The sequence below is a fragment of the Cuculus canorus genome, chromosome 3 (genome assembly GCF_017976375.1).
Source record: "Cuculus canorus isolate bCucCan1 chromosome 3, bCucCan1.pri, whole genome shotgun sequence".
In the NCBI taxonomy this organism is placed as follows: Eukaryota; Metazoa; Chordata; class Aves; order Cuculiformes; family Cuculidae; genus Cuculus; species Cuculus canorus.
The window spans coordinates 10,852,805-10,865,466 of record NC_071403.1 but is presented as its reverse complement, the minus strand read 5'-3'; the positions used below and the strand labels follow the sequence as shown (position 1 = coordinate 10,865,466).

Sequence of the window (12,662 nt, the reverse complement as noted above, 5' to 3'; positions counted from 1 at the left end):
CATTGTATGTTATTTGTTGTATCAATTTTATATGAATTTCATTGGCATCATCTAAAAACATTGGTATGTGAATGTTTCCTGATTTTTTTCCAAGTATTATTTCATATATAGGAAACAAATACCTTTGCTTGTTCATAAGGCCAGTGTATAATCTTAATACACTCTTTCAGACTCATTTTTCACTGTGAACCTTTGAGAAATTTATTACCTCAAGCATCTAAGTTACCTAGCTACTTCTAGACATCTATAGAGATCATTTCATGATGGGTCCTAAGAAATCCACTTTTGTTTTGGAGGAAATAGGATATGGAAGTACCTTGTTTTATGCTAAGAGAGTAGTTGTTCTTTGATAATTTAACTGGCTGATCTTGCCTATGACCCTTTCCACCTCCCCGAAGGTGTCTATCATGTTTTCCCTCAGTTCTTCTTGAACAGAATCTTTCATCAGTAGTATGATGCACATGCATAGGAATTTTTACACTTATCATTCCTGACCATCTTCCACTCAAATTCTTTTTCGGCTTAGAAACCGGTCCTCCTTACTCCTAAGATCTCTGAAGGACATGACTTAATAATGATGTTCAGAACATCACTGCAAGAGACTGGCAGCTTTTAAATTTGGTTCAAAGCATAACCAGTGGAATTCTGGCCTCCACTTCCTGCAAAATACCTGGATGATTGGATCAGATGGACAGATACAGGATCTTGGATGCTTTCCCTGTTCACCAGCCAGAAATCCCAGGAGAATATGCAAATTAAGTATTTTAAGTTAAACAGTTATGCTAACAATTTATGCTAATAGCATAATTATATGTATGGTGGTGCAGTTTATACACCTGAGGGAAGGAACACCATCCAGAAGAAGATCAACAGACTTGAGAAGTGGGCCCATGTGAACCTCATGAAGTTTAACAAGGCCACGAGAAAGGTCCTGCTCCAGGGTATCACTATTGTCAGAACAGACTGGGGGATAAAGGGATTGAGAGCAGCCCTGCAGTGAAGGACTTAGGGATGCTGGCAGATGAAAAGGTCACCTTGAGCTAGCAATGTATACTCACAGCCCAGAAGGGCAGCCATGTCCTGGGCTGCATCAAAAGAAGCCTGGCCAGCAGGGCGAGGGAGGGGATTCTGCCCCTCTACTCTGCTCTGGTGAGACTCTACCTGGAGTACTGCGTTCAGCTCTGGAGGCCTCAGCACAGGAAAGACTTGGACCAGTTGGAGAAGTCCAGTCAGAGGGCTAGAACGCCTGTCCATGAAGAAAAGCTGAGAGATGAGGTTGTTAAGCCTGGAGAAGAAAAGGCACTGGGGAGACTTTCTTGCAGACCTTCCATATGTAAAGACAGAGAGAGACTTTTCACCAAAGACAGGATAGGGTCATGAGTTTTAAACTGAAAGAGGATAGGTTTAGTTTGGACATAGGGAAGAGATTGGTTTTGAAGAGGGTGGTCAGACCCTGGAACAAGTTTCCCAAAGAAGTTGTGGATGTCTGTCATTGGAAGTGTAAAAGGGCAAGCTGGGCAGGGCTTTGAGCAACTTGTCGTAGTGAAAGATGTCTCTGCCCAAGGCAGAGGGTTTTGGACTAGAGGATCTTTGAAGGTCCCTTCCAATGCAATCCATTCTACCATTCTGTGAATCTAAAATTGGCTACTGAAACTTGTAACAAAGTAGTGAACGAACAAGCTAGCACTGTGGGTTTGATTCTCTTAGCTGCAAACAAGACAGAGCTCATACTGCCGTGGCAGACCTGAGATCCATGCACAACTCTGGATCTGCATGTCACACATGGTGTACTTGGCACTTGCAGTCTTCAGAAAGGACAGCACACTCCGGAGCATAGTGCTCCGGAACAAAACTCACAGATTGGTTCACTGAAATATTGCTCTTCTAATCTGTTATACAGTATAGTTAACAGAAACCTCCTTTTAACCAGTAACAGCTTCTCACCACTTACCAGTTAGTACAGCAAGGTGGATATAGTATAAATAAACAGGAGGATTCTGTACCTCTCTGTGCTTGTCTGTATGCACTGTGTTCTCTCTGCACAATGGGGGAATGTAGAATCCCACACTACCCTTCCTTTGTGCTGAACTAAATTAGACAGGAAAAAAAGTTCTTAACTCTTCTTTTATACTCTTGCTTTACTTTGCCTTGCAAGTTTCTGCCATCATACATCATCTTCTGCCAATCGGTTTCTCCCATCCACCAATAAATACAAGAATGAGAGTGGTGATTGCTCTTGTAAAAGAGTTTGAGAGCAACAAAAAATGTTCCTCTCTTTCTTCTTCCTCTAGATCTAGTCTAGAGTAGCTCTGCAACTCTGAGTTATGATAATCTAGAATTTCATTAGTACAAGCAGCAAGAAGATCAGGTGTAAAATGCATTGGATGGCTTAAAAATAATGCCTTTCCATAATATGAGTTCTGCCTGAGATACTGCCTAAAAGTGCCTAACATTGTTGCTGCCGAAACCCCAGAGTTACACAATACTTTAAATTACATAACTATTTATAGTATGTAAATGGAGTGACACTCGCATGTCCTCCCTTGCCATACACACTGAAGTAATCATTCCTTTCTGTTCCCCACAGGGGACGTGGGGGTGCAATTCCTCCGCCTCTGCCTGGACGAGGTGCCCAAGCACCCAGAGGAGCACCAGTGACCCGTGGAGCCCTTCCAGTCCCACCAGTGGCGAGGGGGGTGCCCACCCCTCGAGCAAGGGGCGCCCCGGCTGTCCCAGGCTACAGACCACCCCCACCACCTGCACACGAAGCCTATGAAGAATACGTAAGTAAACACGTACATTCATAACAGATGGAAAGCAAACTGTGTGGCAAACATCAAGTACATCTGAATTGGAAGTCTCTAGGCCAATAACTCTTCTGTCTCTGCTTCTTACCTCCTGGTGCTGCATTACAGTCTGGGTGATGCACAGTGTCCACTGACTTGTGTTTTGAGTAGTGTGGGTCTGTAGAATTGTTCACAGTTTAGCTTTGGATATGAGAGGGACATGCTGGTGAGCTCTCAGGGAGTCACTAAAGAGCAACGCACATATTCTAAAGATTATATTGTAACTGAAAGTCGCTCATTATTGTAGGCAAGTTCATAGGAATAACGGATTATATCCTGTGTAAGAAAATAAGGGTTTTTTTTGTTTGTTCTTCTGAATCCTTTTTATTACATATAAATGTATACATGTATATTTGTATTCAACATTGTGTTACAGATATATAACAAATAGAAATTCATGTGGTTTTCATGAAAGTTCACACAATGATGCATATTTAGCGAGGAGCAGTACTAACTCTCACCTTTTCTTATGAGGTGTTAAAAATAATTATGCTTGTAAACATCAAAGCTTTCAAGTCATCCTCATTAATGTTCCCTCCTGGAACAATCACCATAACAACAGGTATCCAAGTTGAGGAGAAAGTACCATCAAATATGAGGTCTGACTTTTTCCAGCTGTGGCAAATCCAAGGGTAAGATGAACATTCCATCTCCTCCATAATCCTGTCACTAGGAGAACAATTGAGAAGATACAGTGTAATTGAGAAAATGCAGTTTTATTCAATTAAAGGTCTTCCTAGAACAGAAGAAAGGAAATCGAAATAGAAATTAGTCTTAGTTGGTAAACCTTTACTCAACCATCTGTATCATAGAATTCTATTCTATCATAGAATGCTTTGTGTTGGAGAGGACCTTAAAGATCATCTAGTTCCAACCCCCCCCCCGCCATAAATAAATGCAAAATAAAAATTAAAAGAGATAAAAGTCGTGCTAAAAACAGAATCTAAAAAATATTCCCATCCTTGATAGATAGTATATTTTCTGTTAGTGTCAAAATGTGTGAGACCGTCCAGTTCTGTGCATAACTGCATCACTTCCTAATCTATAAGTGACAAATTTCAAAACAGAACCCTTGTAATGTTAGATTAAATTATAAATTAAGACTTGTGGGTTTGTTTTTTTTTTCATTTACAGAACTGATAAATGTCCTAGAGGATTAAACATTTTTTCAGAGAACACTTCTTATGCTTTTACTGGATGTTAAATATATGGAAAACAGAAGGAGAAGTTGATGTAGTTGGATTATCAATGTTAGGAAAGCATTCAGCCAATTCCACGTTGTTTTGAAAAGCCTACACTCTCAGGAGCACAAAATATAAGTAAAGGAATTGTTTCAGTTTGTAATAGACTATTCCAACAGAAACAACCAAATGTGTGTTTCTATTTTGCCTACTTAGATAGCAGCAAGAAACATCTTGCCTTGTAGGAAAAATTCTGATGATCTGGAGATCTTTCTGTCTCCCATGCCCATCCAAAATCTATATTCCAGAGCTGGGAATATGCGGGCTTCCCCTGACTTGCTCTTATCCACCAGTTTGCAATGAAAAATCTCTTGCTATCTTGCAAAACCTTGTAAGTAAACTTGGTATCTTGTGGACTGAGATAATAATTAAACTAAAATATTTTTAATTTTGCAGGAAATAATCAACACGTTTTTCTTTCCAAATAAACTGCTACGTCACGTATTTGACAGAATACTAAAAGCAAGTGAATCTATTTCTTGGCCAGCAACAAATGTCATGTGGGATTGTATTCTTTCACACTGAATCCTAGAGATGAAAATTAATTTATAATGAATAATTTATCCAATTTACTTTGTCTCATTTTCTGCTGGTAGGCAACTCACAAACATGTTACAATTTCTTTATGTGTTTATATTTTTCATTTTTGACTACAGTATTTCACTCCAATTTTTTGCCTGCTATATGCAAGCACCATTGGTTTGATTAGGTGTGCACATGAATGCAATATCATTGATTGTGACTATCCATATTTTTGATTTTTCTTTGCTCTAATAAAATATAGTCATTTGAATGCTGAGCTGAAAGTGAACTCAAGAAATAGAATAGAATGGCTGCAGCAGATTTTTTAAAATGTTTAAACAGCATTTCCTAAAACAGAAAATCTTTACCTGTTTGCTCAGTACTAGTAATCAGAGATTGTATTGACTGTTTGACCTTGAAACATCCAACTGTTCAAATTGGTTTGGATAAGCATTTAAAAGTTTGGATCAGTTCTAATTGTCCAATATCTAAATATTCTCAGGTTTCCTTATGGCTCTCGTGAGAGTCCATAGCAGCAAATGTCTAAAGATTTCTCAAGAAAAGTTAAGTTTTGTCATTGTGGTGAATATATTCACATTCAACCTTTTGATGTCAAGCCCAACCAAGAGGAAATTACCTTGGAACAACTTAAGAAAAGGAGAGGGCTGGGGAGGGAAAAGAAGTGTCACACCTCACACCTTTTTCTTACTTGCTTTTGGAACAGATAGATGCAGCATAGATAGTATCTCAGAGGAGCTTCAGAAGGTGACCCACAGGAAGAGGTGGTACAGAAGAAGATATGCATGAAAGGAAAGAAATAGTTAGTACATGAATTTTCCTCTTTAAAACCAGCTCATTTTGTGTGAATTTTGATGGAGAGCTTAACTAACAGCTGCTGTGCATCTTCTGGGATCAGAGAGGTGGTCCTGGGTTTCTAACCTGATGAATAAGGTTGCTGTTCAAAGTGACTGTCCTTAGTTCAGTGTGACCAATCCGTACAAGCTCCTTTTCTGCTGAAGGAGAGGTCGCAAAAGTGCAGTTCAAAGCAGAATCTTGAGGTGGTCATTGTGAACCACCCTCAGAAGAAGCTTCTTTCACAAAGCTGAATTTAGCCTTTTGTCATTGCTCTTTGAGGTATAATTTTACACCTCTGATCCACAAACACAGCCACACTGAAGATGGCCATGTCCCTAGCTGCTGAAAATGATTCAAAACTTCATTCAAAAACAGCCTTCTGGGCCTCAGGTTCTGTTGTGTTTCTTTTTTTTTTTTTTTTACTGAAAACCACAGTGTGGTTCCTCATTAAGTGTGTTATGGATCATACTCCTACTCCTTCCACAGATGCAGTACACAAATTAATTTGAATTATTGGTTATTTCTTCTTTCCATGTGTAGCTATACATGCCACAACCCAAAGACTTGTGGTGAGCGGAATTAAATCTAGTTGGCAGCTGGTCACAAGTGGTGTTCCTCAGGACTCTGTGTTGAGGCAATTGTGTTTGATATCTTTATCAATGATCTGGATGAGGTTATCAAGTGCTCTCTTAGTAAGTTAGCAGATAACATCAAATTGGGCAGGAGTGTCGCTCTGCTTAAAGGTAGGAAGGCTCCATAGAGGGATCTGGACGGTCTGGATTGATGGACTGAGGCTGATTGTATGAGATTCAACAAGGCAAAGTGTTGAGTCCTGCACTTGGGTTGCAACAACCCCATGCAATGCTACAGGCTTGGGGAAGAGTGTCTGAAAAGCTGCCCAGCAGAGAAGGACCTCAGGATGCTGGTCGATAGCCAGCTGACTATGAGACAGCAGTGTGCCCAGGTGGCCAAGAAGGCCAACAGCATCCTGGCTTGCATCAAATAATGTGGCCAGCAGGACTAGGAAAGTGATTGTCCCCTGTACTCGACCTTGGTGAAGCTGCACCTTGAATACTGTGTTGGGCCTCTCATTACAAGGATTTTGGGTTGCTGGATTGTGTCCAGAGGAGGGCAACGAAGCTTGTGAAAGGTCTGGAGCACAAGTCTTATAAGAGGCAGCTGAGGGAAATGGGGTTGTTCCCATTCCTACAGTTCCAAGTCTGGAGAAAAGGAGGCTGAGGGGATACCTTGTCGCTTTCTAGGACTAGGAGTCTGAAAGGACTGAAAGTACTGGAAGGAGGCTGTAGCATGTTGAGTGTTGGTGTCTTCTCTCAAGTAACGAGTGATAGGACAAGAAGAAATGGCTTCAAGTTGTTCCAGAGGAGGTTTAAACTAGGTATTACGAAATACTTCTTCACTGAAAGGCTTGTCAAGCATTGGAACAGGTTGTTCAGGGAAGTGGTGGAGTTGCCATCCCTGGAAGTTTTTAAAAGACATGTAGATGTGGTGCTTAGGGATGCGGCTTTAGTAGTGGTCCTGGCAGTGTTAGGTTTATGCTTGGACTTCGGATTCAATGATCTTAAAGATCTTTTCCAATCTTAATGATTCTGTGATTCTGACCAGCTGGCAGCCATGGCTCCGTAGGAAACTTTTCAGGAGGATGCTGAAGAGCCTGCAAAGGATGGTTGGGAGGCAGCAATACCGGCAGGCTCCTCAGTTAGATATAATGACAAGATGGTGTTTGGGATTTATCAAATTAGTTTCGTAAATTATGCTCATAGCCTACATTGCATTGGGCAGAGATGTTTCGGTAGAGGCAACAGTACTGGAATTGCATTTTAATTGCCTTTTTTAAATTTAGATCTTGTGCAGTTGTGGTTTGAGGTATTAGCTTTTTCAGTTTATACAGCTGATGTATCGTCAACGGATCTTACTGTGTTTCTGTGTCAGTGCACCGAGATAGGAGATTGTAAATGAAAATGAGCTCAAATATTAAGTCTTGCATCATCACTTTTATTGACAAGTACAATAGTAAGATTTATTTTCTGCCATTTTCTTCATTTCAAAAGTTAAGATTCAATGGTTGGACGTCTACTTTTATCATCTACTTGAAATACAGTAAGGGAAATTAAGACTTGTGTCACCTCTAAAGATTGAGGGGACACTTCTGAAATCTTTTCTCAAAAAGAATAAGCAATTTTAAAGGCTGAGGTCTTTTTGGCAACTTATGAAACAGGCAATAGTCATGACTGATTGAGGTTCATGATTTATACAGAAGTGAAGAGTGAGGAGTGCTTGAGCAGATCTTCTGCCAGAAGGAACATCCTATTGCGGCAATCAGGCCAATGTTCAACACAATATATTTTAATCTGAGCATCCAGACTTTTTCACTCAAGAGTAAAGCTAAATGTTTGAAGGGTGCTTAACTCAAATAGAAGCCAAAAATACCATTGCTTTCAGATCCTGTTTGGGAAGTCATTTGAATCTGGAGCTGTGGTTTTGCCTTCTAAATCAGACGCTAGTAATGAGCTGTGCAGTGGTGTTTTTCTTTATATTTTTTGAGAGCCATGGTGAGCTTTGCTAAGACATCTAATGTGAGTCTGGAAGTGACTTACCGCTTGTTCCCTTGCCACAGATGCGAAGAATTACTATAACAGAATAAATTTGGGACTGAAATACACATTGCTTTCATATTTTACTTAGACTTTCATTTTTTTCTCCTAGATTGGAGAGGAGACTTTTGCACAGAAGGTCAGTCATCTTAATATGAATACTTAGATGAGCTTCTTATATTTACAAAGAAATATATAATTTGCATGAAATAGGACAGTCGGTCGAGACACTGAGAGGCTGGTACAGCTCCTAGGTCGAGGACAGCCAGATTAAAGAGCAATTTTAAATGCAAATATCCTTTCTTGCCTCTCATTTCACTGATCAAACCAGCCAAATGAAGCTTCTTGTTATCTTCTGGAATAAGTGAAGAGCAATGCTTTTAGAAAGTCACTGGAAAAGAACCGCACAATAAGATAGATTGTACTTTTAATGTCATGCTGCTCTTCTTTTCATTTCAAGCTATTTAAAATGAATGCAAATGCCACATTCAACTGTTTATTCTAAGCTCAATGGTTATTTACATTTTTCAATAGTTTTCAAACAAGATGAAAAAACTAGGCTCGTGTTCATTCAGTGCCAACCTAGACAATGAAAAGACTGACAATAAGAGGCATTTTGTCACACTGTCACATTTCAAAAAGAATAATCAACATTTACATGTGGCTGTGATGCCCAAAATTGTGGTTGAGGAGGCTTTGTTTAAAATTTTTAACTAGAACTCGCAGTCTTTTAAATCCATTCTATCTGCTCCTTCCAATTGTAGATGGATACTGTATAAAAAACCTGCAATTCCTCTTCATACCATGTTTGCACCCATGTTAGTGCTTTAATGAGCATGTTGAAATGAACAATTGTTACTTGATTCTGCTACTTTTTAAGTCCTATAAACCCAGTAGGATATTCTCAGTGAGAGTGAGGCCTGGACAATTAAGAAGATTTGTTCCAAACATTCAAAGATTTAAGTTTATTGAATATAATAACAGTCAAGAGAGTTTATTTCCCCTTTTTTTCTAAATCAGTATTTCCAAGTTTTAAGATGTACCACTTATTTATTTCTGTGCCTCTTTTGGGTGAAAAAAAATCAATGAAGAATGTACTGAGACTAAAGAGCATTTGAATAAAGCTGGAATTATAGACATGGGAATCTGCATGGCTGAACAACATATTGATTAAATATGATTGATTACCTATTTATGCCCAAGGCATTTAGAAAAAGAGTTAAGCTATATTCAACTTACAACCCTGTGGCTTGAAAAATCAAATTTTATTTTTACCATAATAGCGATAAACAGGATAATGTTTATATTATCTGAAAGACACTATTGAGCTTTAGAATAATACTGTGAATGATGGTCTGACAAAGTCCATGAAGAGTGAATTTTTCTGTTAGTGTGGAAAAGTTCACACTTTGGAGAATTTGGTCTGTCAGTAGTATAAATATATTTATGGTGAAAAAATCCAGCAACATAAATACAGAATTAAAGTAGTAGCAACTTTTTAATGTTTTTCTAAGAACAAAAGCTACAGTCAGCATTAAACCATCAATGTCTGGGTCTGCAGTTCTGGAGTTTTTGCTTACCTGTGCAAACTATAGTTTGGGCCTTATTCTTATAGATGATATCTGAATAAGTAAGTCTTGCCCCATGAAACCAAAGGAACCGTCCTGAGACCAATGCATAAATAAAAGTGAATACTGCTTTCAGACTCATCACTGCTATGAATTTCTCACAAAATGACAACATGCTCTAAAGCAGACTTTCTTTTATTGTTTTCTTGATTTGTTTTGATTTGATTGTAATAATCATAGTTATTCTATGGGCTAAACATTACTCATAAAATGCATAAAACTCTAACATCTACTTATAAATGCTTCAGAAAGATTTTGTGGAGGCTAAGCACTTCTGTCGTACTCTTCATGCTCTCCTTACTTTGCAAAAATAATTCTCTCCTTGACATTTGTTATCAAGTTTTCAGTTTGAAATTATTTTCTATGCTAGACAGAGTATAGAAGAAAATGCTGATGCAGCTGTACATGTTTTAGTATTATACATGATGTTAATACAACTACAACCTAATAAATATTTATATTTGTTATATAGAGATCTAAGTGAAGGGCATCTCTCAACTGATCATCTAGCCTTCATATGGTTCTTAAATATTCATCGTGTATGTGGTTATATTCAGAAGATCCCACATAAAAAATATATGCAATGTTCTCCATAGAGACAGAATTTGTCTGCATCAAGCAATGCACCATTTGATCGTTAAGCAGTGTGATTGTTCAGGAGCCTGTTACCAAAAATACTCGTCTAATGTCACTTAGATCTGTCACAGCTTGTCACTTGGTTATTTATCTGATGGAGAACAGTCTTGATTGGTACAAAATAACTCCATAGCATTCTCAGAGTAAATGTTTTCATGTGACTGCATCTTCACCCATATTATCCATTTTATGACAGGCTGAAAAGGTGAGTTATAAATTTATATTTTTTTTGTACAAACTCATGCAAACTTAGAGGATCACTGTCAAAAGACTTGGGGAAAGTCCAATTTAAATAGAGTTTTTGAGAATTCAGCTAATGTGTGCCTTCAGCTCCAATGCAAAGCTTGGGTTTTCTCTTTCAATTCTCAAAGTTTCCTGTCCAGCTTTAGTCCAACAAGGTACTAAAAAGTTAAATAATTTTGGACTGCCAGGTTCATCATGACTAGTGAGCTCCCAGGGAGCCAGGCACACATGTAAATTCAGTGGTAATGAGAAAAGTTCAGCTCAGACTGTTATTTCTTGCAGACTGGTAAATGCAGAGACTTAAGCTGTGCCCGGCAGTTACAGGAGCCTTGAGATCTGATTTCAGGAAAGACTCTGGGTGATAAGATGCCATGGATCTTAGTGTTATCACACCAGCAATGCCTTCAATGTGCCAGTCTTATTGATATATTTTTCAGCCTAACCTTTTGGTAAACTCAGATTAGTGACTTTTTATTGTAGTAGATAGCTAGAGTGTTCTTTATTGTAGTGGATTCCAAGTAAGACTACTTCTGGTTTGTGTTATCTTTATTTATTAGAATTTTCACTGTAGCTAAAACGTGAGCTTTATTAATATTGCAACCATTTTATATTAATTGAGAACTTTTATTGATTGTTCCAAAACGTATTATAGTTTTACTGAAATGTTAAGGGCACGTACCTAAAAAATGCCTCCAGTTGCAGGAAGCTTTTATCAGAATTCATCTGTGTGCTTTTCGGTACATTTGTGACATTGTCATCTTGCAAAAAATACTTCTGCATGGAAATGCAGAGATACATATTTAGCAAGTGCACCTAAAATCAAAGACAAACATTACAGAGTGCAGTTCTGTCTCATTCTCTGTCTGACAGGCCTTTCAACCAGTTGCCTCTATTCATACACTTAATGGTTACTCAGGATAATGGTAAAACAGGATTTGTATTTGGTATAATAAAAGGCCTGAAAAGCACTACTGCATGCCTATAATTCCCCCCCTTATATTCAGTGCATTTGCAACTCTGAATTTCATTTATACATAGGAATAAAAAGGTTTGTCCTAGATGAATTATCTATTTGGGTGCAGAAGCAGCATGCTGGTTCTTTCTCAGTATTTAAGGGCAGCTCAAATGTATACATGAGCTTAAATTTTCATACACATAGGAATGCATATATATCCCCTATGTGTATATCATTATAGACAAAGTTGGCTCATCCGCGCCTTTGATGCAGCCCATCTGCAGACACACGGCAGCAATTGCTTCCCAGAGGCAGTAAGTGAATGTCCCATTATCTACTGCTTCTGGAAGGAGGAGAGTTTATGACTATCCAACTGCCTTAGCATTTCCAGTAAATCTTTGCTTATATATCGAGATACACGTTTACATTCTGGTATGGGTATTCGTATATATTAGCTATAGCTATAGCACAGAAAAATGAGGTCCATGCCTTCCAGCGTGTCTGTTTATAAGGACTTTATGTGGTGCAGACTTCCTCTGCAGGCAGCAATGTGCATGAGCAAATGGGCAAGGAATCAGTCCAAAGGGTCAACTAAAAAAATTTAAAGCATGTATTTTCTTTTTTAATAAAACACTTTTGGAAAAAAAATATAAATATCACAAGTAAATGCAGATAGGATAAAGATACTAGCAAATATTTAAAAGATTAGCTTTCTTTATATAATCAAATGGACTGGATGAAGTACTCATTTTTTTTTTCCATCTTTAACTTCTTTAGCAATGGTGGTATTAAAGCGACTGGGAAATTCATATGAGTACCTCTTTGTCAGATAAGCAGGTCAATGTTGTTCTCATATATGCTTATTTTTAAACCAATGAGATCGATTGTATTTTATTGAAGGTGAAGTCTTAGTGTCCCTCTTCAAACTGTGGCAAAATAATCTTGAGAAAATTTATCTTATTATGGAACACAGTACCTTGAGTTGGACCTATAGGGCCCTTAAGAGAGTGTAGCAATTGCTAGAAGAGGGAGATGCAGTGTAATGGCTCCAGGACAATAAACTAGAAGTCTAGAGATGAAAAATGTTCTTTCTTCATACAGACCTGGGTTTTTTCCTCATGAAA

General features: G+C 38.3%; 1 protein-coding gene across 7 annotated transcripts in view; it reads left to right on the top strand.

The window, feature by feature from the left end:
* Window positions 1-12,662, top strand: part of KHDRBS2 (KH RNA binding domain containing, signal transduction associated 2) — a 382,051-nt gene that overhangs the window by 237,368 nt on the left and 132,021 nt on the right. For all 7 annotated transcript variants that reach the window (XR_008449307.1, XR_008449306.1, XR_008449303.1 and 4 more), the window contains exon 6: window positions 2,588-2,783. Coding sequence is in view for 1 of the 7 variants with exons in the window: in XM_054063510.1 (XP_053919485.1) it covers window positions 2,588-2,783 (196 nt within the window). In the remaining 6 variants the exon portion in view is untranslated. The remainder of the gene's footprint in view (window positions 1-2,587; window positions 2,784-12,662) is intronic.